This window comes from Haliotis rufescens, unplaced genomic scaffold (genome assembly GCF_023055435.1).
Source record: "Haliotis rufescens isolate VD_foot unplaced genomic scaffold, xgHalRufe1.0.p SCAF_13, whole genome shotgun sequence".
Classification (NCBI taxonomy): domain Eukaryota; kingdom Metazoa; phylum Mollusca; class Gastropoda; order Lepetellida; family Haliotidae; genus Haliotis; species Haliotis rufescens.
Window position 1 is genome coordinate 9,588,368 of NW_025963813.1, and position 18,611 is coordinate 9,606,978.

The window sequence follows — 18,611 nt, forward strand, 5'->3', positions numbered from 1 at the left end:
TTTGTGACATCACATAGCGTCAAGCTGTGGTACAGTGGAGATATGTTTTAGAGCCTTTGTACCACAAATTAGTTAATATTTCTTTAGGATTAATTAGTTATATTGGTGAGTGATTATATGCAGACAGAGTTGGCTCCTTAATGTTTCTGAAAATATTGCGCTGAAGTTTCATGAATTGTCCATTTTTGAAGTGGTGGTATAAAAGCACCCACCTGACGTCTTTACTCGACATCAACAGATGGCCTCAGAATGACTCAAGGGAGGTAACTGTTGAGAAGGTCTTTACTCGACATCAACAGATGGCCTCAGAATGACTCAAGGGAGGTAACTGTTGAGAGGACTGATAATTATCTCCCTCGGCACAGAAGGGCTGAAGTTGGTGTATCTACCAGATAGTTTCATGTTTTTCAAAGTTTACAAAAATCTTGTTAGACCTCAATAAGTAACCCATTTGTTCTGACTGACGCTCTGATCCGGTGGGGAGGGAATGCTGCCTGGGATGTTTTTGAAAAACATAATTTGTTCCAGAATAAACTTGAAAGAAATTATTTGATTTCAGTTTCACCTCAGTAAAGGATGTGCTTGTGTTTGCAGGTGCGGATTCTCAATCACATCACCTGGAAGAAGGTGGCGGAGTTCTCCCATCCCTCCACAGTCGAGAACAACAATGTTGTAAGTCGGTGCTTTTCATAGACTTCAACACACTACTCCATCCTGTATCATCAGACTTATGTACCCTGTACCATCAGGCTAATTCACCCTGTACCATCAGACTAATGCACCCTGTACCATCATCAGAGTAATGAACCCTGTACCATCAGACTTATGCACCCTGTACCATCAGACTAATGCACCCTGTACCATCAGACTAATGCACCCTGTACCATCAGACTTATGCACCCTGTACCATCAGACTGATTCACCCTGTACCATCAGACTAATGCACCCTGTACCATCAGACTAATGCACCATGTACTATCATACTAATGCACTATGTACCATCATACTAATGCACCTTGTACCATCAGACTAATGCACCCTGTACCATCAGACTTATGCACCCTGTACCATCAGGCTAATGCACCCTGTACCATCAGACTAATGCACCCTGTACCATCAGACTAATGCACCCTGTACCATCAGACTAATGCACCCTGTACCATCAGACTAATGCACCCTGTACCATCAGACTAATTCACCCTGTACCATCAGGCTAATGCACCCTGTACCATCAGACTAATGCACCCTGTACCATCAGACTAATGCACCCTGTACCATCAGACTAATGCACCCTGTACCATCAGACTAATGCACCCTGTACCATCAGACTAATGCACCCTGTACCATCAGGCTAATGCACCCTGTACCATCAGACTAATGCACCCTGTACCATCAGACTAATGCACCTTGTACCGTCAGACTAATGCACCTTGTACCGTCAGACTAGTGCACCTTGTACCATCAGACTAATGCACCCTGTACCATCAGGCTTATGCACCCTGTACCATCAGACTAATGCACCCTGTACCATCAGGCTAATGCAACCTGTACCATCAGGCTAATGCACCCTGTACCATCAGGCTAATGCACCCTGTACCATCAGACTAATTCACCCTGTACCATCAGACTAATGCACCATGTACCATCAGACTAATGCACCCTGTACCATCAGACTAATGCACCCTGTACCATCAGGCTAATGCACCCTGTACCATCAGACTAATGCACCCTGTACCATCAGACTAATGCACCCTGTACCATCAGACTAATGCACCCTGTACCATCAGACTAATGCACCCTGTACCATCAGACTAATGCACCCTGTACCATCAGACTAATGCACCCTGTACCATCAGACTAATGCATCCTGTATCATCAGACTAATGCATCCTGTACCATCAGACTAATGCACCCTGTACCATCAGAGTAATGCACCCTGTACCATCAGACTAATGCACCCTGTACCATCAGACTAATGCACCCTTTACCATCAGACTAATGCACCCTGTACCATCAGACTAATGCACCCTGTACCATCAGACTAATGCACCCTGTACCTTCAGACTCATGTTTGCTTGATACGTGTTGAGTTTGTATGTACAAAAGTAGCAGAGTGTGATTTCGCTGATGTATTTACAGGTCGTGTATAAAGAGGTTGAGACGCGGGCTCCCATTCCATCAGCAGAGTTACCCGCCCCTACTACAACACTGTTCACCGCACAGAGTAAATGTGAGTCTGGCGTGACCCCCTGCTCATCAAATGGAAGCACATTGACAACAGTTTCTTCCGGCCCCCATGACAAATACTTGTGTTCAGGTCATATGCCTTGCAGAAGTTGTGTAACATGGAGTTCAACACCTTAATTCATTCAATTCTCTAAAATACTCTCGAGCTCCATGCACAGATGATGCTAGACTGCCAATGTTGTGTTAATAATACTTCACACTTATCAAGTGTAAAATCATGAAAAACAACAATTTTTGTTGGTGTTTCTTGTTAAAGAGGCACCGTAGTATCACTATTGGTGCCAAAGTGGTTCCAGTCAGGAATTGGCTTTTTTTGAAGCAAGTCAACACAGAACCAAGCAGACCCGTGAAGATCCGGGGTAGAATAGGTCTTCAGCAACCTATACTTGCTGTAAAAGGTGACTATGCTTGTCGTAAGAGGCGACTAACGGAATCGGGTGGCCAGACCCGCTGACTTAGTTGATACATGTCATCATATCTCAATTGTCTGGTCTAGACTTGAGAATTTATACAGACCGCCGTCATATAGCTAGAATATTGCTGAGTGTGGTGTTAAACAACAAACAAATGAAATCACATCACAGTTCACCAGTCTAAACTCATGAAAACCGGCAATTTTTGTTGGTGTTTCTTGTTAAAGAGGCTCCGTAGTATCACCATTGGCTCCAAAGTGGTTCTGGTCATGAAGTTGGCTCCTTTTGAAGCAAGTCAACACAGCAGGTAGTAGAGAGTGCCCTGTATGTATTTCTGTGGTTTCATTTCCAGACGATGTTGAGGCAACACCAGCCAAACTACCTGTTGTGAAACCAGCCTCCAACAAGGCCAACCCCAAGCTGGGTGTGGGAACGGTGGCGTTCAGTCATGACTGTAAATACATGTATACCAAAAATGGTAAGTTCCCTTATCAAAAGTGTCAAGTCCCTGTGGGTTGCCTCATTAGAATTGGTCCCCAGCAACCTGAGCTGTTTGTAGGAGGTGACATCATGGAGCAAGTGGTCTGGTTCAGGGACCAGGTTGATTGGGTGGCATCATACTCCGACAGCATGGATTGATGCTCACAGGGGCGGTCGGGTAGCCTAGTAGTTGAAGCGTTCGCTTGTCACGCTGAAGACCAGGGTTCGATTCCCGACATGGGTACAATGTGTGAAGCCCAATTCTGGTGTCCCCTGCCGTGATATTGCTGGAATTGCTAAAAGCGGCGTAAAACCATACTCACTCACTCACTCACTCACTGATGCTCACAATATCAATCACTGGATTGTTTAGTCCAAACTTGATTATTTACAGCCAGGTGTCATATAGCTTGAATAATTCAGAGTGTACTGTTAAACTACAAACAAATCAATATATATCATGGACATATGAAAGCTCCAAAAGTAAGATTGGTTGGTTTGTTTGTTTGTTTGTTTAACGCCGCACTCAGCAATATTCCAGCTATATGACGGTGGTCTGTAAATAATCAAATCTGGACCAGACAATCCAGGGATAGATATCATGTGCATCGATCCACGCAATTAGGATCGATGACATGTATCAACCAAGTCAGCGAGTCTGACCACCCGAAACCGTGAGTCGCCTCTTACGACAACCACAGTCGCCCTTTATGGCAAGCATGGGTTGCTGAAGACCTAATCTACCCCGGATATTCATGAGTCTCCAAAAGTAAGACCGACAAGTCAGACTCAACACACTGCTCACATGGCAGCTTATTCACCAACCTTTGGCAAGAACAAAAAACAAAGTTATAGGGATTTTTAATTTTCTTCTCTCAACCTTTTTCAGTAAATTCATGAGCCAAGCAGTATAGACAGTTTGGCCTTCACCTGTGTCTTGTTCTGTTGCCAGACAACATGCCGAACGCGCTGTGGATCTGGGATGTTCAGAAACTCACACTGTCTGCCGTTCTGGTTCAAGCAGCACCCATCAAGTGTAAGAATATGTTTAAAAAGGGAAACCCATTGGTCTGGGGAAAACTTGTGTCTGGTGGAAACCTGTTGTCTAGGGGAAACCCACTGGTCTGATGGAAAGCCGCTGGTCTGGTGGAAACCTGTTTTGCTTGGTGGAAACCTGTTGGTCTTGGGGAAACGCACTGGTCTGGTGGAAACCTTGTGTTAGTGGGAAACCTGTGTTTGTGGGAAACCTGTGTTTTGGGGGAAAGCTGTGTTTGGGGGAACCCTGTGTTTTTGTAGAAAGCTGTGTTTGGGGGAACCCTGTGTTTGGGGGGAAATGTTTATATCAGTTTGAGGTGCATGGCAGACCCCGTCATCTACAGAACCTCAATTCACTGTACAGAGTCGTGTCCTTTGGGCAGGCCTGAAAACTGTGAGTCATGGTTTGAATCTCGGTCCGACCGGATTATGTTTCTTGGTTTGCCAGCACCATAACCATGCCCTCTGGTGTCACCAAAGTGGTAAACTTCGTAAGCTGCATCACTTCGGGCTTTCCTCCCACATTAAGCTGACACGCCGTGATACTCCTTGTGTACCTATTTATTGTAGATTTCATTGTACGAACAGGTGTGCAGTGGGACAGCAGCCAGACCCGACTAGCTCTGTGTACGTCTACCAACAAGCTGTACATGTGGTCAGCCAGTGGATGCTTGTCTGTGGAGATTCCTGCTGAAGGTAGGTAGACACGGCAGTCAGACCGACTAGCTCTGTGTACGTCTACCAACAAGCTGTACATGTGGTCAGCCAGTGGATGCTTGTCTGTGGAGATTCCTGCTGAAGGTAGGTAGACACGGCAGCCAGACCCGACTAGCTCTGTGTACGTCTACCAACAAGCTGTACATGTGGTCAGCCAGTGGATGCTTGTCTGTGGAGATTCCTGCTGAAGGTAGGTAGACACGGCAGTCAGATCGACTAGCTCTGTGTACGTCTACCAACAAGCTGTACATGTGGTCAGCCAGTGGATGCTTGTCTGTGGAGATTCCTGCTGAAGGTAGGTAGACACGGCAGTCAGACCGACTAGCTCTGTGTACGTCTACCAACAAGCTGTACATGTGGTCAGCCAGTGGATGCTTGTCTGTGGAGATTCCTGCTGAAGGTAGGTAGACACGGCAGTCAGACCGACTAGCTCTGTGTACGTCTACCAACAAGCTGTACATGTGGTCAGCCAGTGGATGCTTGTCTGTGGAGATTCCTGCTGAAGGTAGGTAGACACGGCAGTCAGACCGACTAGCTCTGTGTACGTCTACCAACAAGCTGTACATGTGGTCAGCCAGTGGATGCTTGTCTGTGGAGATTCCTGCTGAAGGTAGGTAGACACGGCAGTCAGACCGACTAGCTCTGTGTACGTCCACCAACAAGCTGTACATGTGGTCAGCCAGTGGATGCTTTTCTGTGGAGATTCCTGCTGAAGGTAGGTAGACACGGCAGTCAGACCGACTAGCTCTGTGTACATCTTCCAACAAGCTGTACATGTGGTTATTAGGAAATCGGAATTGGAATTCCCTACAGCTGATATTTGTACATTAGAATCAATAATCACCTTTTAAGGTGAAAAAGAGAAGTTAATGAATGCTGTCAGTTGATGTTTTGCTTTGTCAGAGTGATGTTTTTATATGCAAGCAAATTCACAAGTAAGCATTAAGCACCTTTGAGATAAGCCTATGTTACGCTGTAACTTTTTGTTGACCGGAACTTGTCAGTCTCATTAAAATCATATCTTAGCTCTCGCTACTGGTAAACAAAGATCTGAGGCCATCCCATTACAGGTCAGAATGACCTTTTATGCTACCAATCACTGCATCGCTCACCAGATCAGGAAAGGACAGTCAAATTGTCGTCTGAAATCGAAGTCGACAGTTTGAAAAAGTGCCGTAAAGCTCAAAGCAGTTCAATGGTCAGTCAAAGTTTGCGAGGTTTTTCTGATGTGACCTGTAATGGGATGTCCTAAGATCTTTGTTCAGTGGAAGTGACAACTAAGATCTGATCTTAACGAGAAGGTGGAACTTGTGAGTATCTGTGTGGTGTTTCAGCCTCGTTCCAGGTGAGCTCCTTACAGTGGCACAAGGAAGGCAAAGCCCTGCTGCTAATGGGGAAGGAACAAATGTGTGTGTGCTTCGTAACCAACGCCAACAACACACACAATGATGAATGATGCAGTTGTCTCCCCTTCTGCAGGCATTAAATGTGATATTTTCGGTGTATATGAAGCCTCAATGTATACGTGATATTCTGTCCTCATCAGCGTTTGTATATTGTAGAATCAAGGTGTATATAGGAGACAGATCTTCTTTGTTTATGGTATATCTTGCATCGTATGTTATTTGTTTTTACAAAAGCCTGATCATACTTGTGATATAAAGTACTTATGCCCAAAAGATGGTCTTATGTTTGACATTCTATATGTAGTGATGCCTTGAAAGCGATATATATCAGCGAGTGAGTGAGTGAGTATTGCATACAACTGAATCATCCATCGTGCACCTGTTCGTTGCCGATGTTTCGGTGGCTGGACACATTGCAGCTTTGGCATATGTCAGTGGCGAATGTCAATATTTTATTGGACTGACATCCAGACATAGCATTCAAATACCAGTTCATGACGGACCCACAATTACATGCACTAAGACACTGGGATGTTCCTGGTTTTGGCACAGTACGGAATGTTGACAGCCCAAAAAACATTTTCCAACAAGACTGGTTTTCATCAGACTGAGCTCTAAATAAATGCTGCTGGTCATGTATAACAAAATTGACAAAAATTCAACTTTAGTCCAGATTAGCTTCACAAGATATTGCTATGAAACCCAGACATTTGCCTGTAACAGCCAACTCATGCTGCAGAGACGACACATCACTTGACTTGGCCAAATAAAGTGATTCTCCGGTTCTTTGCACACGAGTTTCCAAAGTCCTTAATGGTTAATCTTTCATGCCTGCTGCATTTATCAGCGTGTATGTGAAGGTTTGTTTGGTATGTGACAATGGTCTGTAAATAATCAAGTCAAGTCATTTGTTAAAAATCTAAGGATTTTTTTAGTATGACCTAATCTTAGTGAGTGAGTGAGTTGGGTTTAATGACGCTTTTAACAGTATTCCAGTTATATCATGGTGTGTCAGCTTAATGTGGGAGGAAAGCATGAGGTGATGCAGGTCTCAGATGTTAACCACTTTGGTGAAACCCATGGGTATGGTGCTGACGACTTATCTTAGAATTATACACAACAATAACAACCGGTATTGTGTGATAAGTGAGATATTGTCTAAAATGGCATTAAACCCGTCCTCTTTCGTCAGCGCTATGACAGCATGTCCTACTGGTGATCAATACCACCTCACAATCCCGGCTGAAGCTCTATCCCAGGATATCCTGACCAACAACAAACACAATTCTCTATCACAGAATTTACTTGTCAAAACCAGCAAGAATAATTACATGGAGACAAGACCTGGTACCTGAGTGGTAGGAATATACAGATCAAATGAAGCCTTGTAGCATTTCAGAATTTGTAAATTGATCTGGAAACACTGAACAATCAAAAGCAAATACCTAATTCATGACTCCGCTTCACAGCTGCTGGTGACAAATCTATACCACTAAGGGACAGGTTTATGCAACTACAATGTCTTTAAACTGCAGGACAAAATCTGAGTGAATTGGGTTGTGAAGATGACAAATGACAAAAATGTATTCCCAGTTAACGAATTTCCACAGACAATTTTTAGCTGAAATTGATCTATAAATATGTGATTATTCACAACAAAATAAGGAGCAGTACAAATCAATTTGGATAATTGAAAAAAAAAAACCTGACCAAAGCTACTGGCCAGATTTGTCATAAAAAAACCTTTAAAATTAAGAAAACTACTTATCAATTCCAGTCATTCACATCAATCCACACTGACATTAGCAGCCATTGGATAAATGATAATAATAACAAAATCATCATGATAATTTGATTATGCCAAATAAATGATGTTATATATACATAGAAATATAATAAATTATAACAATAATTATAGTACCACTATGATAAGCACTACCAGTGATAATATACACAAACATAATTGTAAAAACGGAAAATCCATCTACAGCCAATTTAGCACAATGGAATCACAAGCTGCCGAATCAATGAAAGACGGCCGATAGATATACAAATACACCTTCCTGTGGCATCTTCAAGGCATACTGTCATGGATTCCTTGAGCAATCTTGTTCAGATTAATATATATTTTTAAACAAAAAATTGTTCACATACCTCAAAATTGACTAATTACTGTCAGTTTTGGCAAAGTTAACAGTGAAGGACAAATGTATACATATCAGCTTTGTAGATAAAAGTTGGCATCTGAGAGTAATCATTAATTTCCCAGAGAACCAGAGAGTTATTTTGCTACTTCATGCTGTGTGTCAATACCCTAACAAAAAGGACAACCTACCAGACCAACTTCATGTCTGCATCTGGGGGGAATAAAATGGGTTTCTAGTCAACAATATCCACGATTACATGCACTACACTATGATTAGACTTGGATTCTGCTTAAGGCAATGAGGTGAGGACATAGCAAAAATACATGCATCAAGAATTTCAAGGGATAGCAAATCTACTGAAATTCAAACTTGGTGATATCTTGAAAAAATAGTTTCCATATAATTTGACAATAACAAAGACCTGGTGTCTGCAATGTGAAATGCATCCCTTAAGTACGCAGTGCATAAAATCTCCATCTACAATTATGACAAGGTTGAGGCCTAAAAGCATTACCTGAACTGCTCGGGACATTATCCTTCAATGACTGCATAATGTGGTTTTGTATCTTTACTTAACTGGTGTGAAGACATCCCTGACCATCCAGTACCATATCTCCGTTCTATCATAAATACTCTGGACCCGTTCACGAACACACCTTCATTGTGAGTCTGGCTCAAATGTCTGCTGCAAACAGATGTCTAATCATGTTGTATTCTTTCCTGATTGAAACAATCGGTGATACACAAGTTTCTAACTTGTCATAAACAGGACCCTCACGAAGAGAAAATGTTTTTCAAACAAAATCAATTAAAGTCTTGTGATTCTTTGTACACCCGTATATTTTAAATATACCAAGGGCTCCCTAAAAACAAGGCCACAGTTTCAATGAATATCTATGCTGAACTTGATATCAGAGCCTTTTGACTTAAATCCCGGCTGGAAAGTTATTTGTCAATGTTCAATGTCCCAGGGTATTTATCCTAATAGAATGGAGATCTAATACACTGGATAATGAGAGATTTGGTGATGAAGACTTCAGTGCATCTTGCATGATATTCAACATTCACACAACAACTGACAATAATACACCCTGGAGACAAACATCAATAACATAGCTTCTACAAGAACCTGCCTTCCAAATGATGCCATCCTCCAGCAAGTACGTCCGCTACGTAATCTGAAACTAACTTCAAACAAAACACACTGAATGAATTAATGAAAGTGAGCAATACAGCTCTCTGGCTTCTATAAAACTGGTCAGGACTTACCAAGTCGTTCTACACTTGATGGAAAATCTTCCTCGATCATAAGTTTTGTTTGGGGAACACAAGTAAGTCTTCCAAAATATCAGATTTCCCGTGTTGGCGAAAGTTTAGTGGGAAATCACAGTCTCTGTAGCACTTCACGTCACTTGACATGCCAGATGACGTCATTAGACATGCCAGATGGACGTCATTAGACATGTCAGATGGACGTCACTAGACATGCCACATGGACGTCATTAGACATGCCAGATCGACATCACTAGACATGTCAGATGACGTCACTAGACATGCCAGGTGATGTCATTAGACATGCCAGATGACGTCATTTGTGTAACAGTTGGTTGTTTGCATCATTCTACATCAAGCTGCCACTATGGACAGTCAAAGTTATTTCCACTGTAGCATATTGTTTTTCCAAGATCAACAATTGACATAAATGAAGCTTTTGCGGACAGTGCCACTTCTGACAAACTGTTGACTGATTTGGACTTGCTTGTGACCAGTCACATCGATGTATTGAAGGCAGAATCAATGGTGTTAAACATCATGAACAATATGTTTTGAAGAAGACGGTTAATGAAAAGAAAGCCAAAGACCATCAAGATCTGACAGTAAGCCTTTCTTGGTGGGCTTGTGGTATGTCTCCTAGCTTCTTCCACTCATTCAATACCAGACCAAAGCCTACTTTAACATGTTCATGTCACGTGTTAACTCAGCGAAACATGACTGATTCTCAGACAATGATATTCGAGTTGGATGCTTCTTCATAGGTGAAAGAAAGTGGTTTAGAAATTTTAGAAATAAATATAACTTGGAGAGTCACTGTCAAACAGTGCATGACAATATTATATTATAAGATTAATATTTGTAAAAATAAAAGCAGATCTGAGAGGGTGAAAGACCCACAGGTATCAAATTTCAAATGCATATCTATTTCCTCCAGCTTCTGTTTCATGTTTGCAATTACGATTTTACCAAGGCAAAAAAATGACGTGGTTTTTGCTCCAAGACAAAAAATTGTCAATATCCATTAAAATCAGCATGGTGTCAAACTGTGGATTTCCTCCAAGATTAATGAGTGAGTGAAGGGTTAAAGCAACTGGGACCAGTGTTTCAGTGAGTGTGTGAGTGAGTTTGGTTTTACGCCGCTTTTAGCAATATTCCAGCAATATCACGGCAGGGGACACCAGAAATGGGCTTCACACATTGTACCCATGTCGGGAATCGAACCCGGGTCTTCGGCGTGGCGTGCGAACGCTTTAACCAGTAGGCTACCCGACCACCCCCCCAGTGTTTCAGTGCTCCCATTTCCTGTTGTCAAAGCATGGGAGGAAGGCAAATAGCAGTCTGCAGACATTTCCCACTCTGGTGCAACTAACGAGCCGGGGTATGGGGTTCACGAAACAAGGATTCCAAAAACATGATTTTGGCTTTAAACCAATGACTAGTATATCCTTATAAGGACAAAACTAAGCACCTTATATCACTTGGCTCCTGTGCTGAAATTTTTTGAAAATTTTAAGAGCAAGAATTCTGCTGCAAGTCCCCCAAATCTGATGACTTAATTCTTTCAATCATCCACATATACAGAATAAATCAAATGGATTAACAATCGGTTTGCTTGAGACATACATTACTGGAACACTTTCGTGTTGGGAAAGGATATTAACATGATTAGTGTTAAATTTGAAAGAAATCTTTAGGACGTTTTGAATAACAATCAGTCATTGCCCTGGAAACCAATCAAGTATGAAATTAAACAAATATATATAAAGGCATGTTTTCTCATTGGCAGAACTTAAAATGCATTCTCTCATAAGGGATGGAGTACATAAATATTAAATAATGTAAACATATATCACCAAATCTTAAAACACAACATCAACATTTCCATTAGATGCAACTTGTCATAATATTACAATATATGCATATTCAAACATCAAAGATATAAAAATACATGCACATCTAATCACAGTGGGTTCTGTAATTCAAAATGAGCTTTTCCTAAATATGCATGCAGGAGTGTTGATGCTTGAAAGTGCAGAGTCTCTTGGAATTATGTTGAGACCAATTCATTTTTATTACTTGTGTTTAAAAATCAGATAATTGTCTTCTCAGAAGCTGACGCCATTCCGATCTCTAAAGAAGCCGAGCCCGCTCTGGTTGTAGACCATGGACGCCACACTTGCGTAACTCTCGATGAGAATGGGCCCTTCGACAATGGTGATCTTCTCGTTTGGACGTTTGACCTGGTACGCCTTGCTGACCGCTTGGACAAGGCTCTCGTAGAAGTCGTCACAGTTGTATGTTGTTGTTTCGTTCTCCTTGGGGTTGTATAGGATGGGGTGGTGGGTGAACGACACCCAGGGAATGTCTGTAGCAAATGGATTCCACTTCTGGCCAAACGTCAAGTCCTGGCCACGGTTCCATCTCAGTTGAATTCCTCCATGTTGTCGGTCACTGAAGCAATCATCATCATCATCATCATCATCATCATCATCATCCACAACAATTCTCTTAAAGATGGGAACATCATTATCATGATAATGGGTAAAATTCTTTTACAGAATGGGTCACTATTGTGACCATTTTAACTGTGATAGTCCATATAATCAGCCAACTATCGCAAGTCCACACACTTCTAAGAACTAAGTTCTATATGAGTTACAGATTGTTGCTTAACATAGCAGCCCCCGATTTTCCAGATTCCAGCTACAGGACGACTGTACACAATCATACCTGGACTCGACAAACTAGTGATTGTTATAATGAGCAACATCCCACACAGAGGAGGATGACAGGATTTTTCTATTCTCAGTCATGATTCAAAACCAATGTTCAACCTTGAAATGTGAACCCATTACTAACCCCCTATATGTCTACAATGGTCAGAGCAAGCCTGACTTACAGACTGGTTGTTACAATATAAAAATAATCACTCTTGAGGTCAGTATGCAAAAACAAGGACCCAACCCCTGAGGTGGTCAGACCACTAAAAGGGTTGGGTCCGAGGGTCCTTGTTTTGACATACTGACATCATCAAAAGTATTCATTCGTTTTGTTACAGTGAAATTCACTTTTAAAGTTGATGAAGCCTTTAAAGCATCCTCTTTCACTACAGTAACTCAGCTGTGAACAGTGAATGGCTAGTACCAGACGCCATCCTGTCTTCTAGCAGACAAAGTCAATATTCATCACGCGACAGGTCAATACTGATCATATGACGAGACAATATTCAAGGTCAGTGTCAGTCACATGATTTGGAGGGCACAATGATGTTTTGCTTCGTCACATGGTACAGATAAAGCAAAGGAATTGCAATTTTTTTTAAAGAGGTACAGTAAACTACGGTTGTAAAGGGACCACTAAATTTAGTTTGTTATAATCATGATAATTAGTTTGTTACACATATACACATATACAGCAAATGGACGGGACCAAAGAACAGTTTGTTATAATTGTAGTTAACAACAGGAATTGAGCTAGGAATTGGCAGTGTTACTGCAGGCAGCAACTCACGGCATGATGGAATGTTCTGGGTACTTGAAGTCCCCGATGCAGATGGTGTCCACACAGTGCAGCATGATGCGCTTGAACTCCAGCAGTTTCTGCGTGATGAAGTTGTACTTGCAGACAATCAGCGAGTGGTCAGTCAGCATCAGAATCTTCTCATGTTCCAAATCCCAGTGATCGATTCTTGAGGTCCAAACAAATAACAGTGTGTAAGAAAACAGGATTCTGAACTGAAAATTGAAACAATTTGTTTCACCTCCAAAACCTATAATGATGATGATGATGATGGGTCTTCGAAGTTCCAAGATTAAAATGATGTTGCAGAAAACATCAAGAATACCTTGACCCTTCTTACTTTCCTACACATTATAGAGACTGAAGACTTGAACTAATCAGTATCACATGTATTGCTGTATCATATTATCATGATTATAAAACATGATGAGATAGAGGTGAGTGGTAGTAACGGCACACCACTATTTGAATTACTAATGAAGATATATCCCAATATGTTTGGAAAAAACAGGTGTATTAAGTTTTTTCCAAATCAGGCATATATCATTTCAATACACAAATCTAACCACTGATATTAGTTCTTGTCTGGACCTGCAGTCTGGTGTTAGTTCTACCACTACACAGATATTACTTCTTGTCTGGACCTGCAGTCTGGTGTTAGTTCTACCACTACACAGATATTAGTTCTTGTCTGGACCTGCAGTCTAGCATCAGTTCTACCACTACACTGATATTAGTTCTTGTCTGGACCTGCAGTCTAGCATCAGTTCTACCACTACACAGATATTAGTTCTTGTCTGGACCTGCAGTCTAGCATCAGTTCTACCACTACACTGATATTAGTTCTTGTCTGGACCTGCAGTCTGGTGTTAGTTCTACCACTACACAGATATTAGTTCTTGTCTGGACCTGCAGTCTAGCATCAGTTCTACCACTACACTGATATTAGTTCTTGTCTGGACCTGCAGTCTGGTGTTAGTTCTACCACTACACAGATATTAGTTTTTGTCTGGACCTGCAGTCTGGTGTTAGTTCTACCACTACATTGATATTAGTTCTTGTCTGGACCTGCAGTCTAGCATCAGTTCTACCACTATACTGATATTAGTTCTTGTCTGGTGTTAGTTCTACCACTACACAGATATTAGTTCTTGTCTGGACCTGCAGTCTGGTGTTAGTTCTACCACTACATTGATATTAGTTCTTGTCTGGACCTGCAGTCTAGAATCAGTTCTACCACCACATTGAAAAAATATTTACCAAATTGTGATAAAATCACAAGAAAGCAAAGGCCACCACCACATTTGTTACCTGGAGTCAACACAATAAATAAACTGCAAGTGTTTCCATAGCATATGATCAGCTGACCAAGCAAATTTCCATAAACCAAAAGAATATGCCACACCCACTAGTGGATTACTGTTTCCTGATTGGCTGATAATGGAATTGTGGGGGCCTGTGCATAACTGCACTGAGCAATGACACTGACTCTGTATAGCTTTCTATGCTGGATTAAGACATGTTGACAGCACAGTTCACAATTTACCACAGTCCCAAATAAGGTAATCAAATTGAACAGCAATGGGCGTGGCTCACCTGGACACATACACACCTGGCCTCCAATAAATTTTGCAACTTCAATATCAGACAAAATCGCAGAAAATACACTTATTCCATTTGTCCTTAAAGCTTTTGATACCACTTTTAAGGAAATCTGCAGATCTCTAACCACGCCTCTGTGGCAGCCTTTATGTCTTCGTCATCCTGGGAGCGTCTTCCACGTAGGGCAGATTGCATTTGCCAGAACAGGAAATAGTCACTGGGGGCTAAGTCTGGGCTGTACAGTTAAATCACCCACCCTACAGCCCAGCCCAGACTTAGCCCCCAGTGACTATTTCCTGTTCCGGCAAATGCAATCTGCCATCTAGGGATTTCTATAAAAGTGGTATTAAAAACTTGAAAGACTTGAAATGGAATAAGTGTATTGAGGTGAATGGAGATTATATTGAAAAAATAAAAGTGCAAAAGATATTCTGCGACTTATATTGAAGTAGCAAAACTTATTGAACGCCCCTTGTATGATGTCATCACAAGGAGAAACACATATGGCCAAAGTTCTGCTCTATCAGTCTGGCTATTTCCGCAATTTAAAGGAGAAGACATTTACAGAGACAAAGACACATTTTGAGAGAATTTAAGAGCATGGTCCAATCGAGGCAAAACTTTATATACATTGGTTGAACTTCATTCTTACTCTGTGAGAAGCCAGCAGCCCAGAAGTTCTCCATCCAGCTCGGGTTTGATCGCTTGCCGACAATGTTCCTGGATCGCTGAGTCAAAATGGGTGCCCTGCACACAACAAATGTAGACCTGTCATTACCATTGACGGCAAAGACAAATTCCTTTCATATTAATCGCAACTCTTACACAATTATAACATCTGTTCTTTAACTTTCTATTCTGTCTATTCTTGCCGACATACTTGCTGACAAATACATAAGTTACATTGAACACAACTTGCCATGGTTACCAGTATACTGCAATACGCTTTTCAAACATTGCATTCTGCATATTGGTTAAGAAATTAATAAGCACTTTTGTCATTTAACAAATGTGGTATTTGGGAAAGTACAAATTCTAGTACATTTTTGGGTTGGACTCAGTCCGAGCAATCTAACCCACTTAGCCATCGAGGCTTCCACAAAACGACAGTCCAACAACTTGTACTTTGAATCCCAGGAAGGACTCAACCCTAAGACAACTGTTGTTTATTTGTTTGTTGTTTAACACCGTACTCAGCAATAATTCAGCTATATAGCTGCGGACTGTAAATAATCGAGTCTGGATCAGATCTTAGTTAGAAAAATCAGATCTCGCTATAGCTAAACAAAGATCTGAGGGCATCCCATTACAGGTCATGCCATAAGGACCTTTCATCCGTCCAATCAAAGTGATGCTTACCAGATCATGAAAGTAACAGTCCAAATGTGTTTTCTAATCATGAAACGTCAAAAACTTTAACACGGGGTATTCCGAACGACAGTTACGGCCCGTAGTCTGATTCCTTCAAAATAATCGCTTTCGTGGGATAAATATTTGAACAGAAGAGGCATTGCACAGTATGTGGGAAGCACTGCTATACAATCTCAACCATATATTGGACATTCCGGAATGATTGTTTGAACTGTGTCAACATATTTTTCAAGCGTAGTCTGAAATGGAAGTCGCCAGGTTGTAACGAGTGCTGTAAAGCTTGAGAAAGCTGCTTTCTAATTGGCTGATACAACTTCTTGTTAGTCATTTCAGTGGTCGGTCAAAGGGCGCGAAAGGTCGTTCTGACATGACCCATAATGGGATATCCCCAAATCTTTGTTTAGCGGCAGCGAGAACTTAGATCTGATTTTAATGACATTGTTATGCGGCTCAAGTGAAAATATTGTTTAACAGAAAATGACAAAGGCAATGCTGCAGACCTAGCTGTGAGAAAGGAAGCTACCATCTCCTGGGATGAAAAGGCAATTTGAGGAGAGAGTGAGAGGGGTACAGATTGACTTAATTCAGTCTTTATTTATTCATTTTCTCGTTGTGATGGGAGGTAGCTGCATTTTGAACAAATAACAAACTTTGGATACTTTGTCAATCTACCACAGTATTTAAATATTGCCACAAAATTGACCTCTGTGTTTGTGGAAACATTCTTTTGTTGTGGCATGTTGTGTGAGTAGTGTACACATTGTATGAACAATGATGAAACGACCTTTGATCTGACATTGTGAAAAATGAACATAACAATTGATATCTGTAACTTTCCTTTTATGTCTAACATTGTGTTAGCATGGTTAGTGTACAATAAACCTATTCCTAACAATGAATGGTGTCTGCAGACACTTACAATTGATCCTGATGCCATTTGGCACACCTGACACGTTCTGTACTGACAAGATACAGAATGGTGATAAAAGATCTGATATGGCGCGAACTGAAAAATGGCTCCAGATGTCAGACGTTGACTTCATGAGTAAGCATGAATGACGGGATATTTCATAATTCGCTGGGTGATCCCATGCATTCACTTGAAACCGAAAACTATCATTTGAAACCAAAAAATATAAGCTATAAACTAGCGCTTACAGTACGCTAATACGCTGCAGTAGCCTATATTTAGCAAACAAATAGTGAAAGCTTCATCACCCCAGCAACTCTGTTGCTAGGCTGGTGTCACAGGGCAATGATTCGCAGATGTATCTTTCAACAAAATTTCACAAATTACATCAGAGGTACTATGAGGTGTTAGTATACTTCAGGGTGCAGACTTCTAAAGGTAGGGGGGCGGTCGGATAGCCTAATGGTTAAAGCGTTCGCTCGTCACGACGAAGACCCCAACATGGGTACAATGCGTGAAGCCCATTTCTGGTGTCCCCCGCCGTGATATTGCTGGAATATTGCTAAAAGCGGCGTAAAACCATACTCACTCACTCTAAAGGTAGGCCCATATCCTTAACAGTAGAATTCCTTTAGCTCTCAGTATTTCTTGACATTTTCGTACTTGTACGGAATTGACATTTCTCAATTCACGTTTCATTCTACATACTAAGTATAATGTCCATTTGATAATGGGCCTAAATGTCAACATTGTCAATGATCGTCAATAATTACCCAGGTTGCCATCTAAATAAAGACGCTTTTACACTCAATTTTGCTTCTCTGATTAATCACAGATTGTTCCTTAGCCGCGTAAAATGCATCAATTCAACACATATTCACACCTTATAACTGAAGAATGTCTTCGCTGACACATCAGACTTGACAACACCTGGCTTCAACGAAGTGCGACTGGATGTTGATCTGATCGACTGACGACCGATTGTGCTTCCGGGACGATTGCGCGACAGCGCAGGTCCAGCGAAGTCGACATCAGCGTCGGGATCTCTTGCTTTGGGGGCAGGGTCTTCTCCATTTAGTTCTAGTGTTGCCCCAACAAACTGTCCTTCTTGGGCAGCCTTCTCGTCATCGAGTTGGACGGGGACGGGGACGGCGTCCTGCGTTGCTGTTTCGGTATTTTCCGCCATTTTGAATGTGGATGACCTCGTGACGTCAGGGTCAACACTTCGTGACATTCCGATTTACTATTCCGTCACCCGGAATAACACGAGTTGGTCACGAAAGAAATCGCCACTTTCCGCACACATTGTAAACATCTCCGGAATATCCCGAACAGGTTCGGAACATTCCTCAAATGATAATAAGTCATGTGCTTCTGCGACAGCATGCAAAAAGAGGATTTCGTAATTACGTTTCAAGGGGAGTCAAAAACGCCTGCTGTTGCGAAATTGTCTATTTTTAGGAATACAGGTCACACCTGGTATCTACAC

General features: G+C 41.6%; 2 protein-coding genes across 3 annotated transcripts in view; one reads left to right on the plus strand and one right to left on the minus strand.

The window, feature by feature from the left end:
• Nucleotides 1-6,571, plus strand: part of LOC124115175 (WD repeat-containing protein WRAP73-like) — a 58,794-nt gene extending 52,223 nt beyond the window's left edge. The window contains exons 9-14 of one of the 2 annotated variants that reach the window (XR_007220332.1): nucleotides 595-672; nucleotides 2,140-2,230; nucleotides 3,013-3,138; nucleotides 4,093-4,176; nucleotides 4,764-5,082; nucleotides 6,227-6,292. Coding sequence is in view for 1 of the 2 variants with exons in the window: in XM_046476074.2 (XP_046332030.2) it covers nucleotides 595-672; nucleotides 2,140-2,230; nucleotides 3,013-3,138; nucleotides 4,093-4,176; nucleotides 4,764-4,871; nucleotides 6,227-6,348 (609 nt within the window). In the remaining variant the exon portion in view is untranslated. Of the gene's footprint in view, nucleotides 1-594; nucleotides 673-2,139; nucleotides 2,231-3,012; nucleotides 3,139-4,092; nucleotides 4,177-4,763; nucleotides 5,083-6,226 lie in introns of both variants that reach the window. The other variant, XM_046476074.2, reaches the window with a different exon arrangement.
• Nucleotides 6,572-7,583: 1,012 nt separating this feature from the next.
• LOC124115176 (tumor protein p63-regulated gene 1-like protein) lies at nucleotides 7,584-18,341 on the minus strand. The gene is made up of 4 exons (XM_046476075.2): nucleotides 18,006-18,341; nucleotides 15,494-15,588; nucleotides 13,231-13,407; nucleotides 7,584-12,171 (listed from the first exon to the last, which is right to left on the minus strand). The coding sequence occupies exons 1-4, from the start codon at nucleotides 18,306-18,308 to the stop codon at nucleotides 11,826-11,828; spliced, it is 921 nt and encodes a 306-aa protein (XP_046332031.1). The 5' UTR covers nucleotides 18,309-18,341; the 3' UTR covers nucleotides 7,584-11,825.
• Nucleotides 18,342-18,611: the final 270 nt, after the last annotated feature.